Here is a 15,656-nt window from a genome sequence, read left to right as displayed (position 1 = left end):
TCCAAAATTCAATTTAAAAATTAAATTTTACTCCCACTGGCTTTCCTCCACTGTTAGCTCCTGTTACTGTAGGAGGTAAAAGCCACCTCCTTGCAGCTCTTGTTCTGAATAGCCCGAGTGCTCCCCAAGATCTTCAAATTTCTTCTGCCAGCAGCAGAAGTTGCCTGTTGAAGTTTTAACAAATGCAGACCATGGACTGTTAGAGTAGGCTTTATATTTATATACATTTTTATATTTTTAATTATTTTAAAATATTTTTATTTATTTATATCGACTTTTTGGACAATTCTCCCGTCTTTAAAAGGACATTGGAACTTGTTTAAATAAGACTTTGTTGGGATCCTTTGGCTTCCGGGCCATGTTCTCCTTGCACCAGCCAGGCGCAGAGAACTCAGGAGTAGCTCCAGCAATGGTGCCTTACGGCTCAGGGGACACATGAATATGGAGAGCGGGTGGAGAGGACTTCCTGTGGTGGCCTTCTCATCTTCTCCTGATGAAAGCAAAAGAGTTTTAGACACAGAGAAGGAGGTTTGGGTAGGTTTTGCTGAAGTAAAGCTTGAGCTTAATACTGACTCTTCATGGTTTAGCTGCAGAATCAGTGCTGCACAGGTAATCAGAAAAGGATGCAACAGTCATGTTTGATGTTGCAATTCATGCCCTTCTCTTAAAGACTGTAGTTTAGATTGTGCTACATTTTCCTGCACTTTAAGGAGATAATTGCTTCTAAATCAATACACTAGAAAAATAACAATAGACTCTGGGACCACAGTGAGAATTTGCATATGCAAGCGTTTAGAAGATTAATACTAGACAGAACATAGTTATGCATGGCCATCCTCTTCACCATATTAGAGGAGAAAATCATTGTATCCTGTATGTGGTAACATTTTTTTAATAATAAAACACAGATTTTTTTTCACTTAGGAAGCATTGTTTATTAGATTAAAATGGAAATCCCTTAATATGTATACTCCAGAACTTGAGCAAACTTAAATGTCATGGTATTCAAATTACAAAAAATATCTGTCAAATTCAGTGTGGTAAATCCAATCTATAGACTAGTGTGTGATGGAAGAAATTATTTATGTGTTTCCTCTCTGCTATATGCATGCTGTGCTTAAGGATCCCCATTCCTGCATCCACAAAATAGACAAGTATGCAGCCAAGGAATAAGGGTGAACACATGCATAAAATGCTGTACTTTTTTTTTTTTTTTGGAAATAAAAATTAACTGTAGCCTCATCTGTGCTCTTATGGCAAGGTCAAGAAATCTTGCTGATTCTTCCACCCTGAAGTTTGTGGCTAATTCTTGGCTAATTACAGAGTGTAGGAGGATCAGTACAAAAGAGACGTGGCAAAGAAAAGCACAGTACTCTGATCCCTATTCATTTGAAATCAATGACAAAAGTCTTACCGTCGGTGAAAGAAGATATTCTCCAACCTTTTATCGTAAGAGTAAATAAACTGATCTCAATTACCACTCTTGAAGAAATTTAGTGCTCAATTTTGTAGAATTTTGATGTCGATCAACAGAACATTTCCATCTTTTGTTTCTTTAGGAATAGTATAGCAATCTGAACTAATGATTTGGGGCATCTGGTGAAATGCTCACAACCAACTCACAATTCAATTGTCATTCGTGCTTTTCATGCAGCAGTTTCAGCCTAGAGGTATCCCTAAGTTTGTGAATCTGCCCTGTTACATATTACTGTAATTCATTTTCAACGTCACTGAAGTGTACTAGCAAGGAAGAGGTAATGATAGAGAAGGTACCATTTAGGATAGACTGTAATGAAGAGAGGTTAGAGTGGGCTGCTGTTGCGTAGGCTCTTCAGTGTACAGAGATAGGTGAGAAACACAGATGAATTTATCTATCATCAACACGCTTGACCTAAGACAATTATATTTGATATAATTTTCAATATGCACAAATTCTCTCCGTATGGTTCGACTCTACTATTTTCAGGTTTACAGTGGTTATCAAGTAGGTCTACCTGTTTGACGTAAAGCCATGAGATTTCCATATTCCTTTTCACGACCTCTTTAACTACAGGCATGTGAAAAAGTTATTGAATATTGAAGGAGGTTTATTACCTGGAATTTTTGGTGAATACTTCAAGCAGTTTAAAAGCTAAACTATGGGTTTTGCTTTCTATCTTACTCTTATTTTCTTTGTTTCTCTGTTGGCACAGGTAGCTGCTTAACAGTCTGTTCCAAAATACTGCTAGGAATTTATCTTGGGCACTTCCCCAGCTGGATGAGCTTTTTAGCTTTTTGGATTAGCTTTTTATTTTAGTCCTATTCCTCCTCTTTTGGAAAATAAATGGAGATGATATGCAGTCTGTTAAAATCATCAAGAAGCAGAAAACAGAAAAGCTAATGGCCCAAAGTGTAATTCAGATGCTTCCTTGAATATTTTTAAGCCATTTCCATGAAGACCCATCAGCTGGAATGCTTTGGACAAGTCTAAATAGTCAAACTTCTCTCTCTTTTCTGGCCTACACCTATTTCCCAGTTAAAACTTTTTTTTGCTGAGTCTTGGGGGTTTTGTGAAGATTGATGCAGAGAAGTCATTAAATACTTCTATCAATCATTATTGCTTCTCCCTTTCTAACAAACACACCCCCGCTAGACATCTGTACAGACATTAATAGGAGAGTAAGAACAAATGTGAAATATTTTCTGCTTCATTTGTGGGTTTTGGTGGGGTTTTCTTTGGGGGGAGAGGGTGAAAACAGGTCTTACCACACTGGCTGCCTGTTATTGTTCCTAATTTTCGCCTATAGCTGCCTGTTGCATCTATTCTCTCATCCAAGTACTGTCTTCAGAGACACTGACATTTCCCACATGATTTCAGATCTGTGCTGAAGCAGTGTTTCAGACTTGTATAAGACAGAGTGGTAATGCTTTCATTTCTAATACAAAAAAAAAAAATTAAGGGTGTCACTTCAAAAAAAAAAAGCAAATATTTTACTTAGCATGATTAAATTTGATATCCATTCTCACTTAAGTGAAATATTTGATAATGTCATTTTGTTCTGGTAAATAGGGATTGTACCACAGTACATCACAGGGCTGAATTTGCTGCTTTTTGAAATGATTCTATATAGGATGTAAGCATTTACAAGTTCTTTAGTGTGAGAGGGAATATTAAATTGTCATCACAGCTTCACCAAGGTATCTCAGTGCCTAGACAGTACTTTATAACTAGTCTTTCCCCTGTACTGTAGACACTGTGTTCTAAGAAAGGTAAACTTGGGAGACATTTTAAGTGCAGGTTGTTGATTTGGACTTTTAACGTAGCGACACTGAGTTACTAACTTGAGATCTCCAACTTTATTCTGGTTTTGTGACATTTTGTATTTCTGATGTTCAAGGTAAGAGTCTTTGCTGAAGCTTCTGCTTCCTTGTTTGTAGAACTATAAAAAATGATGAGGCAAAGTCATTACATGGTTTGGGGAAAATATCGGGTGGTCTGTGAAAGCTAACAAAGCCCTCTGACCTGCACGTGTACAGGTGAGTAATCTAGAAATGCAAAAGCATCAGCAGGCTCCCTCCCTGCAAAGGATTCTGTGAGGATTAAACCATCCTTTCTGTTGCCTAGCAAATTTCAAGGTGATTTTAAGCTTTACCGTGTTCTCTATATAAATAAATGAATAATAAAAAAAAAATAAATAAATAAATATAGGGTCTGCTGTACTAATTGTAATTCTTGCACTTGTTTAGAAGAGGCATATGTCAAAGGGAATGCACAATGATGACTATTTTAACTGTTCCCTCTCTTTATATATTATAATCTATGTTCTGTATACATTAAATATGTCTTTTTTGCTTCCAGGTTGCAGAGCAGATTGGTAACTTATGCTGAGCTGCTGTGGTTTTGTGGCAAGGATTCCGTAGTGATGCCTAACTTTCATGAGCAATTGGTAGGCTGTGCTGGGAAAGTGCAAGTGGGTCTGCTTTTTATCCCCTGTATTTGTTCTGCTAAGATGAAGGCCTTCTAAGAGAGGAGAAAGAAGAGGTGTCACTTTGTTGCAAGCATGGTCAAAGCAACAAATGACACTCTCTTCACAGCTTTTCACTAGCTGAATCAGAAATAGTTTTGCATGTGCGCAGGAAAAAATGCTTACGCATCTTTTTCCAGTGATTCTTCAGTGCACAATGAGCAATTCCTGGTGCAGACACTAGACCTGAGATCTCTGCCTCCCTAGAGGTAACGCCCTAGGTACAGACTTGTTTCTTGCATATGCCCTCTTTGAATCTCGCTCTTTCCTGCGTGCTGGCAGGCTGGGAGCAGACAGCTGGCTCTTCTGGGAGACAAGGTCTCCTTGGCAAAGAGCCTGGCCGCTACCGCCTCATAAGCAAAGAGTGACAGTGCTATTAATAGATCCCTCCTCCAGCCAGGTTTTCAAAAGAGTATAGCCCACTTGCTGTGCTGCCCGCTAAGCTTAGATATTATCAGCACAAGGTAAGTGTATTCGGAGCACCAGGAATGAATTGGACCCCTGAGGGCTTAAATATGGCACATCTTCAGGGAGCCCAGCAAATTCTGTGTGGGATAAGGAAAGAGGTGGGTACTTCCCAACTCACTGCCCTCCCTCACTGCCCTCCCCTTCTTCAGTCACCAAAAAGGATGGCACCCTGGTTTAGACTTTGTGTGCAGTTTGATCATATGGAACCTATCCTATTTCCATTGGGATCAAAGATAGTATTGCATTTGACTGCAAACAGATGGTAGATAGGATTTCTTTCTTCTCTGAGAGAAAACTAAGCATAGCAATCTATTGGTAATGAAACTCCTTCTATTAAAAGGAAGCATTATGATTTAGATTAACGTTTCATTTGAAACAAATGAATCTCATTGAAAACATGAGCTTCTTGGAAGAGTGAATTCAAAAGGATTTGTTCAATATTTCACAGTTATCTGCACTTTCATATATGAACTTGCCTCAGATCATTTCTGATGTTTAATGCAAGGGAAGAAAAATAACTCAAAATATTTTTCAGATTTTTAGTAGGAAAACACGCACTCAGTTTTCATTGGGAATCACTAACAAGTGGAAAGTGAGCCAAAATTCAGGTCATATTCATAAAGCAGGGAGTTCTTGCATATGAATATTCTCATTAAGGCTTTGTAACCCAAATGGACTTAACTTCTTATTAAACATTTTTGTGGTAATTTAAAAAGACTTGCCTGGAGCCGACATTAGCTTTAATATTTTAAAAGTTCTGCATTTGTTAGAGGCTGTCTAAACATCACATTAAGCTGGTGAGGTGAGAAAATCTTACAGAGCTTAAAAAGCTTTACCAACAACCCAGCAAAACTATTAGTCACTGTTAAAAATTGATTTTCATAATAAGACTTAGGCTTACCTCTCATAGCAGAAATTTGAGTTATTGATATTTTGAATATTTGTGGCTGTTTTTTTTTTTTCAGGTGCAAATATGTGGGCTATCTTCAAAGTCCTGTCCTATTCCTATAGGAAGCATTTCTGTGATTTGAAATAGATCTATTCATGCAGGTCCTGGCTTTGCAAAGATTTACAGGTACACACCTGTATGCATTTACTTATGCATTCTGCATAGTTCCATAAAAGTGACTTCAATGACTTCTTATAAGGAGTTCACATAGAAGTAGGAATTGGCAGAACTGGAGCTGAAATATTTTGATTACACTATACAGACAAGCTAAAAGTCAATGGTTTAAGGCCACAAAGCAAACAAAGAAACAAAAACCTAGATTAAAAGAAAAAGAAAACCCAATCCTGATTCTAGAATAAATTCTTCTCTAGATCTAATGCCGTGTCATGCTGTGCACTTCATTTCATCCAAATCCCTCTCATTGTAACAATCCTTTGGGCAAATTCAGAAGCAAAATGTACCTTAATTCAGTTAGTTAAGTTACCCTTACAGTGTCCTTTTTGACCATCAAGTTCTTGAGTCACCACAAGAAAAACTTTACTGACCTAAAACACTACGCTTTGCAGGCATAAGGCTGCCTGGACAAAGCTTCATATATGAGAGGGGATGAATGACGATGGGTAGCGTGCATCTTCTTCATATATTGCTTTATTATTATTTCAGCACATGGTCATGAAAGTTTCTGAACAAAAGAGTACTTAAACAAGTGCTTTACTCGCACTTTAAGATTTTAATATATTTTTAAATGGCATGCATATATGAGGAAGCATAGTGTATTGGGACCTAGAAGAGTAAAAGTCCTTCAAAGAAATTCTTAACTGGTAGCAAATATTCCATTTAATGTATTTTTCTAAGTTACCAGAAAAAGAAAAAAATTGTGTAGGTGTCATTTTAAAAAACAATGTGTTTCCCAAGGAAATGATTGTCACATCTCTTATGCTTGTTTTGTAGCTTGCCACTTGAAGACCACTAACTAAAATGGCTATTGGATTTTAAAGCTTTTCTCTTTAAGTATATGTCACTTTTAAATACCTCATCCATTATATTTATGTCGGTATTACTTTAGGGGTTTAAATGGTACCATTTACATACTTTATCCAATTCTCTAATGTTCACTTAGTGAGGTAAAATAAAGATTTTCTTTTTGTAAATGGAATAGTTTGCTAGTTTTAGATAAGCTACTGAAAGTGGGACTAAAAAGAAGCCACGCGATTATTCAAGAGACATAATTATGGTGGGTTTATGAAAATAACAATCTTAAATAAACACTATGCGTGTTTGGAACCCAAATAGATGTGAACGTATGTGGAGACTGAAATGTCTTTACTGCAGGAGAGGAAGCTGAGCATGTGTGCTTTGTACTGTTAGTGAAGTGTGCAGTTTTCTCAATAATATTGATTTGCTTTTCCATGCCTTACATGTGTGCCAAACACTTTGAGATATTTAATTTAGGTTGAGTTATTTTTTTACTTTGCTCTGATGTGCAGAGTTTTTGATTCTGGCAGCATGAGGTGCCTTTCCCATTACCGTTAGCATAGGCCTAGCTGATTTAGGAGCGTTGGGCTCACTGGGAGAGCGGGGGCTCTGGCAGGCCTGATGTCCCAGCTGACAGCCTGGACCTGCCTGCAAATCTCATCTATTCTTTCACTGGGAACTTAAGCTAGCTCTTAATGGTTTCCAATAGTTTACAAGACTGTGCCTCCTATGACGAGAAACAGATATCCAGGAAAATAAGATACTACCTATCAGTGCCCTGTCCGAATATCAAGCTATCCTCATTAGACCTTTTGGGCAAACTACTTTTATCTGAAAAATTTATCAAGTGCAAATATAGGGAAATGATACATGAGCCACAGAAAGGAAGGATAGGGCAGATGGGCCTGGCCTGATTCTAGCTTTCTGATGTGTCCAGAACTAGGTATTGCAGCAGCTTTATCTTCCTTTTGAGGGTTTTGTTTCCTTTTCACTGTTAGCATATGCACTATCTTATTGCTGAACCAAAGGGGCACAGCATTTCATTTTACTTCAGGAATCATCTTAGGTTGAAACTGTGGCAGAAGAAAGTGTCTAGTAAGCAATTTATTCTACTCTGCTTAGGATGTAATTGTTGGTTTAAAAGTGGGTGTTACTTTCAGAGAATGCAAAAGTAATAATATTTCTTCTGTCTTCCAGCTTAATTTAGTGATATTTACTGGTTTATTATCCTTCATGCTTTTCATTTCTTTAGCATAAATGCAGCTTTCTGAAATAAAATGCATGATCTTTGTTTTTATTTTTATTTTTGTAAGCACATGGAAATCATTGAGTAATTAGATGCTAAGTTATCATTCAAGCAAAATGTCTTTTGCAATGAAAAGTTCTCTTGTGCTTCGGGCAATTTTGGTGGTATCAGAGAGCGCAAAGTGGCTGATGTGGAGCCAGGATCTGGCCCCTGGCTGCCAGAGCTGTCTACTTGCTTGCAAACAGGCCTGTCTATGTACAAATGTAAAAAAAAGGCTAAAACATGATTATGATGTACATATATGGTAGTGTGGCATACATACATAGCTTTTTTTCTGATGTGATCAAGACGGAGTCTGTAATGTATTGATAGATTTTGAGTTATTTTTTTCCTCTGTAGATAACACGTGCCCAGACAGAATATCTTGTCTCGAAAGAAATGGCTCGGAAGGGCCAGTAGCCGCTGTGACAGCGCGAGGCTCGAGCGCCGAGGCGGCGGGCGCCCCGGGCACGAGGCGTGCGAGCCGGCCTTTCCCCGCGCCCCGCGAGGGGAGGCTCTGCCTGCTGCCTCCTGCTCCCCGCTCCCGCCTGGGAGGCACATACTCCACAGCACGCGAGGAAAGGTCAAGATGTTAATTAACGGGTATATTTCATGATAGCATTTAGCTTCTTGGCTTTCCCTGGCCTGTCTTTACAAGGCGAGTACAAACAAATTGGCAAGTGCGTGATTGCCGCAGGCCTCACTAGGAGCCAGAATTTCCCTGACCTGAAACATTCACCAGAATTTGAATTAGTGCTGCCCAATTAACTAAGTGCTGTCGTTAAACACTACAAATCTGAAAAGAGCCTAGTTTCCTCTGCGCTGAGAGCTGTTCAGACCAAGCTAAGAGGAGCTGCAGTGGCCGAATAGCATCGTGACGCTCCCGAGCCTGTTACTGCCGGCACTGGTGACAAGCGGAGCTGCTTGTGCTGACACCTTGGCTGGTATCTATGCAACAGCTTTCATCTTGCAGGGGAGGCAGGCAGTGTTTTGTACGGAAAACTGGAGCTACTCCTGCAGCAAAAGCTACATTGTGTGCTGCAACCCAGTACCTTGCAAGTTCAGGAAAAAGATTTCCTTAGGGCCTTTAGTAAGGGAGATATGTTTCTTTTGTGAGGGTGCCTGAGTCTGCTGTAGCCTGCCACCCTGGGAAGTGAAATACATGTCTTTAACAGCCACCTTTCCTATATTCCCTTTCACAAAATGCTTCTAAGGAAGAGGGGAGGAATTGAGAAGTGTGCCCTGAGAGGTCCCCAATTCTATAGGTAGAAGTGATTTCTTGGGACACCTATGAAGCTCCTGGAGGAGCAGCGCAGGTGACTGGTCACTCTTCATCCTTCACTGTCCTGTATAGTTCTATGCATGTGTGTAATAAGACCTGAGAAGAAAATAAGGAGAAAGACAAGAACAACACAATGTATACAGACAGCAATGAACATTGATTTGTATTTATTTTCACAGACTCAATAAAAATACATTTAAACTGAAAGTCGCTATAAATGTAATCTGATTCTCCCTGTAGTGAGTGGAAGGAAAAAGTATATTAATGTTACAGCTAGAGAGAATTTAAAGCATTTAAAATTTTATTTTGAATGACTTTCGCATTTGGCCCTTAATTTCTCATTTAATTTATCCCCCGATGTAGTGCTTTGTTGCTTCCAAAGGTTAGGAATAAAAGGCTATATTGACTTTACTTAAAAACTTTTGAGGTAATTGAAGTTGTGTAGCAGGGATAAAAATTTCTCTGGAAAAAAAATAACTTAGCAATTAAGAGTAGTGTCGTAGTACAGTGTGTGATGCTGAAGAAATGAAGGGATTAAAGAGATTTGCTAAGGAGATTTGTACTGGGAAGTCTTAATGTCTGGTGTGTTCAGCAGAGGTACTTGTGAGCAGAATGGTCACTTCTTTGCATGATGAGGAGCTTCAGGGTATCAACAGAAACTCTCAACTTTCTCAACTAAACCCTGGCTAGTGGCCGTTATGGCCAGCTGCCACAAGTGCATGCAGCCCTCTGGGCAAGAGGGAAGCAAAGTGAGTGATCAAGTCCTATGATGAGAAAACAGCATCAGCTTTCACAGTCGCACTGCTTCTGCAGCTTTCATTGAACAAATACTGTTTCCTGAACACTTAAAATAAATCAAGCAAAGGCCATGGTTCTGACTCCTGCATTCAGTGTAAATTCAATTCTTCACTACAAGTTCGTTTTTTTAATGTTTGGTACATGTGCTGTGAATGTCATTGTGCAGGTATGATCCTGAGAGTGCAATTCAATAACTAGGGAGAAAGTATTTTTAGTTTAATACAATTTGTAATGTAAGTTCTAAAAAGAAAGAAATAATAAGCTTTTAAAAGTAAAGTCTCTATGAATGTGTCCACCTTTCTGACACAACGAAGACCTTTTGGGGGTTATGCCAATGTAATATGCTTTTGTAATGTTCCAAATTTTGTCATTAAGAGTCTTTCAATCTAAATTTACATGAGGTAGTTTGCCTGTATTTTCTGTGTGCATAAGCTGACATACAACTACTGCAGTTTTAAAAAATGAATCTTTGCCCTGCACAATTTTGAGAATGTTTATCTTCTACATTTGCCTACTGCAGTTTCCTTGACTACAAAATAGTCTTTTTGCAAAATGGTGTGTGCAAATATTTTGTGAAATAGTCCACACCTTTGCAAAACTAGGGCAAGCAGTAGAAATAGAGAATGTCAGGTAATCAATCAGCTTTTTTTTTTTTTTCCTGAAGTAGTGTAAAAAACAAATGTATTTTTCAGCAGATGCTTTTGTGAGATTTTTATGAAAGCTCTAATCACACGGTGTGTCTGTCACTTCACTTACAGGTACATTTACATCCCAGTAGGAGGATCTCAGGCTAGCACGCTCGGGATGCTCTTTTCCTCAGCGCTCACTTTTGCCTTTGTGAGCTATTGGCATGGAGGCCAGAGCTACCTTTGGTACTGGGGAACCTTTAATTGGCTTGGACTAATTGCTGAAAATGGCATCAGGAGGCTGTTCTGTGCTCCACCTCTTCAGCACTTAACCGTAAGTTGAAACTCATTTCACTTTGTCTTCATGATTTCCTGGCTTTGTGCTCGCTTGAAGTAACTGGCTTGGTGTAGACCTAAGTTAAAGCTGAATATTTCCTTCCCCATGCTCCCCTGTTTGAAGCAAGCCATGCAATGAGAACTTGGCAATATATCAGCTAGGTAAACATGGAAATGTACAGGGGCTTAAAGGCTTCCTGTGCAATTCTAGAGTAAGCAACAGCTTGTCAATATATGGATAAACAGAACAGCTTTAGTACATGGATTATGACTTCACTCAGTTTTAATCTTCACTAAAATTAGGAGTTTACTTTTCTAACCAAGTGTATATTGGACGAATGCATAGGCAGCAGCTTGTCTGCATCTGAGAGCAAGCTTGCACTGGGAATCTTATGCCACTAAAGAATCAAGTAAAAAAATTATTTTGCTTTTGAAGATTTCTGATATCTTCACATCGTTTAGCCCTTTGTGCTCTCATTCCAACAGGAAAAAAAAGAATGCCTTTATCATGCAGTCATTTTAGTCTGCAGGCTTGCTCGGTATTAAATGCCAAATCTTCCAGTAACTATTTGTAAGAATAAATAATCCCTATAACTCATTTCTTTAGGAGTGATAAATGCCCGGAAATCTCACTTCGGTATAATATTGTGATGGTGATTACTCATTTTCCAGTCAAATGAAGTCCTAATGCTGAAGTAATTATTGCACTTGTTCTCCAACCACCTTGTGCCTCCCTCCCTGCTATAAGCTTTCATTACTGTGGCATCTTGTGTGTGGCAGTTGATACATCTAAGTGATTTACTAGCTGGTAACAGGCAGTACAACCTTGTATCATCCACCTGTCCATCACAGTGAAACTGGTGGAAGTTGAGAGGCTGCCCATTTCCTTCCTGGAGAATGAGCTTATCATCAGATCTATTAATCTGGGATGTAGGAAACAGAATTTCACCCTCTCACAGCTGCATGTGTTTGTCACTGGACTGGCGAACAGCGCAGTTTTCGGCATCCAGCTTTATGGGGAAGACATAGGTACAGGTTCTTTCTGCACTCAGGATCACTGTTCAAGAAGTTTGTAAAGTTATGTGGAGCTTAGATGCCATTATAATGAAAAGGATCTGTCTTTATTAAGGTGGGGTTATGTGTGTTGGGTTAATGAACCAACATATAGTTCTCATTACAGTTAGCCAGTGCTGGCAACAGTGTTCATTTTTGCATAAATTAAATCCCTAAAGGACCAAGTGCATTTTCCCCTTCTCCTTCCCTGTGCTATCATACAGTGGCCTAGTTAGTGGCCTAGGGAATTTTTTTCCAAAACTCCCTTGTTTCTCTCTTCTGTTTGGAAGCATTGCTGTAGGCCGTCCTTAGAGGTAATGACAACTTTTTCCCCTGAAATATTTTAGAAGATGACATTTGATGTTTTAATATGAATAGCTTCCAAATTATTATAATGAATAAAGCGATTCCTCTGAGTTAGTAAACTGAGCACATCTTGGGCTGCAGGAGATTATGGTCAAGCTATGCCTTGTGTCTGAAGGTTCCTCCACAGCAGTGCCAGCCCCTTGCGCCTCCTCCCTCGCTCTTCTCCTCTTCTCCGCCTAGAAGTTGTCGCAGATGAGTTAGTTGGTCCCCTCCTGGAGTGTGTGATGTAAGAAATACAACAGTAAGTTCTTTAATGATGTTGTCTCGTGCAAATTTTTTCCCTTACCATCTGACTCTTGCTACTTTTGGAAGCATTCCCACATTACTGGCTCACTGCAAGCCCAGTCACAGTGGTTTGGGGACCTCTTTCTGCGTAAAGATTTTTTCACTTAGATACCCTCCACTGACAAGCTGAAGTCCTTTGCAAGCTTGTGCTGCACTCACACAACATGTTGCCTCTTTTTTTTCCCTTCTCCCCAGTCTATTTACCAAAGCTACTCCTGTTTTGTTGTTACGGTTGAGTTACAGCAGGTTGTTGAGCTGGGGGTGTTTATTTGGTAAAACAAACTTAAAAAATAAGCTTAAAGAACGAGTTGATTTTAAATTCTACTCCAATTTTTAGAATAAATTGGTGAAAAACATATAAGTCACTTAAAACTGCTTTAATTTTTTTCCCCATAGTCTCTCACTTCTCATGCAAAAGAAGGCACATTAACAAATCTGAATAAAGCCCTTTGTTGTTGTTGTTGGCACATTAACAAATCTGAATAAAGCCCTTTGTTGTTGTTGTTCATTACTCTTTGTGCTGACTAAGAATATATGTAGTTTCTCCAAAAAGAATTGGACCTTATATAGAGGTAAAGCTCAGAATCTCAAGCATAACACAGTATGGGCAAATAACACTTTTGCAGCTTTTAATTCAGCCTGACAGTCTCAGGCAAACTGGAGTGAACAAGGAAACATGGGCGTTATTCAGAAGTAAAATCAGCCTCTAAACAAAACTCCTTAGGAAGTTCTTTGTCCTGAAGCATTTGATCTGTAGCTTTTCATTTTTACTGGTTTCAAATAGTGCTAGTACTTTCATAATAGTGCTTTCATAATAGACTAGTACTATTACATATTACTAAATTAGAGCTAAATTCAGTAATATTTCAATCCTTTTCATCATAGCATCATAGTATATACAACAATTCCTGTGCGGCATAAGCTAGGTTGGGAACTCTGTATTAATCAACACTGAGGAGATTTGCTGGATTTTACCAAATCTTCTTTTTTTTTCTTCTTCTTTCTTGCGATATTTAGAACTCTACTGAGCAAAACAGTGTTTTGTTTCACTGTATTAATTTCTTGCACATGAACAGCCAGTGTAGTAGTAACTCATTTGAAATCAGTGACAGGTTTTCTATTGATTTTTAATAAAAAATGATTCAGAAAAAAAAAAGTTAATATCTATGATTCTTCCAGTGATTTCAGTATTTCCCCTTCCTCCTTTTGCTTGAGGAAAACAAAATATAGATTTGCAAAAGACGTTAGATCTTGATTTAAAAATACTTTTACAGTGATTTAAACCTCACAATGGCTGGCATGTTGAAATTAATGGATTTTTTGAAAAGGAAACACTAGGAAGATATCCAAAAGAAGATATAGCAAAGAGGATGAAGTTGGGGAATTTTTAAGTTTGATTTAATGTTTTTATCTCAGTTGAAAAAGTATAATTTATCTTAGTTTCTTCATGGTAAAGTAGAACTTGTCATTCAGTCTAGTAAGATTTTTTTTAAATTGAAGGACATAAAGATCTCTCTTCTAAAGGTCGTAGTATAATGACTTTCTAGTTTAATGTCTTATTTCTAGCTTTATTTAATGAAGAACTAAATACACCGTAATTTAAGAAATCAACTGATTTTAAGCATGCCTTATTTTAAAGTAACTTGTACTCTTCCTTCAAGTGTTTTGTTTTCTGAAAGTATAAAAAAACTTCCGATTCCAGTATTTTCAGTTAAGGCAGGGGCAGGGTGCACTAATTAAGTTTGTTTCAGTGCACTGGAAGCAGATCTTCAGTAAGATCTCTGTAATCATTAAGCCAGCTGTTCTTTGGCACATTGTAGGCTTTGATCTTTATTTTGCTTTATTCGCTGTGCAGAATGCTTACACCACTGATTTAGCAATGTCAGCAGCCTGGCTGGTCTTCTTTACTAATAATTTCATATAATTCCTGCATGTTTTTATTGCAGCATGATCACTCAGCTAGGTGACAGACATTTCCAACAAGCCTTTCTTCTCAATCTCCTTGCATGCTTTGTGTGTGGTTTGCTTTGACCCTTCACTGCCGATAACCTGTAAGAACAGCGGGTTAAGGACCTGAATAAAGTGCTTGAATCAACGCGCAGCCCAGTGGGTGCCCAGCCTTGGCATCACACTCCAAAGAGCAAACAGCAGCAATAGGAGCAGACTCAGCAGCAATAGGATCTTGTTTCCCTGCATGTGAACATGAGCCAGACCAAATGTGAGATGACTGATGTCCCACAGAACCAAGCTCCTAGATGATCAAGGTGGAGGTGCCAGTTCCTACTGAGCTGCTGAACAACCATCTGAGGTGAATCTGGGCAAAATATGTTCTTTCACCTGCTAGGAAAGCAGCATTGCAGGTGGCTGATGTGAATGGTGTGTTGAGGATACCTGGTGCATCGTCATTTTTTTCAGTGACTTGTAACTTTACCTGTAATTCTAAGTCACACACTGATTCTTGTGCTTTTCCTTAAAGAACTGCTTGTCCCAGGCTCTGTAACAATGACTGAAAACCTGGTAGGTGCTGTCTTGTGTCAGGGACGAGCATCTGCTGTGTGATGCAGGCTTTAGTACAGCCAGCAACAAATGCAGCTGACATAAGATCTCAGTGATAATATTCCTTCTGTCATTTCCTGTCTTTTAAGTGCTAGCATCTATTTCTTTTCTTTGTCAAATCTGTGGGAAATATTAATTGATTTTGATGGCAGCGGTGGGGAAGCTTTAGTAATTTCCCGTCTTTCTTTGCTAGATGATTGGGCAGCAGTGTCAGCTGGGAAGCCCTCGCAGCAGCCGCTCGGTTGCCCGAATGGATCCGTGTTCCTCCCACGGCGCAGCACTCTCTGCTTCCAGCTCTGCTTTGGGCACAGCGGGCACTTTCCTGGGGCTCAGGCCTCAATGCAGGTTGGAGAGCAGGCAAACCAGGCTGCAGAGTGAAACCGAGCAGTGCCCTGCTCTGCTGCATTAATACAGGGCCTCTCTGCACTTCAGCGGCAAAATGAGTGCAGAGAGGAGATCTCAGCATTTATGGAAATGCAAGTGAAGATTGATGGGGTGGTCAGGGGGTCTGCTGCGCCTTTCACAGCCTCACACACAGCACAACTCCGAGCAGCAGAGCGTTGCCACGTGGAAAGTTACCCCGAGGTTTGCTGAGGCTTGTTATCAGGGGTCTCCAGGAGATTATCATTAACTATTAATTTATTAGGAGTTTCACTGCAACAGTGTAGGGAGG

At 39.2% G+C, this 15,656-nt stretch overlaps 1 protein-coding gene across 4 annotated transcripts in view; it reads left to right on the top strand.

Annotated features, from left to right (window-relative positions):
* Positions 1-15,656, top strand: part of HHAT (hedgehog acyltransferase) — a 145,928-nt gene that overhangs the window by 66,021 nt on the left and 64,251 nt on the right. For all 4 annotated transcript variants that reach the window (XM_026048435.1, XM_026048433.1, XM_026048434.1 and 1 more), the window contains exon 10: positions 10,520-10,721. In XM_026048435.1, the coding sequence (XP_025904220.1) occupies positions 10,520-10,721 (202 nt within the window). The remainder of the gene's footprint in view (positions 1-10,519; positions 10,722-15,656) is intronic.

Source organism: Nothoprocta perdicaria, unplaced genomic scaffold (assembly GCF_003342845.1).
Source record: "Nothoprocta perdicaria isolate Ctin4 unplaced genomic scaffold, notPer1 scaffold_54, whole genome shotgun sequence".
In the NCBI taxonomy this organism is placed as follows: Eukaryota; Metazoa; Chordata; class Aves; order Tinamiformes; family Tinamidae; genus Nothoprocta; species Nothoprocta perdicaria.
This window is presented reverse-complemented; position numbering and strand designations above follow the sequence as displayed.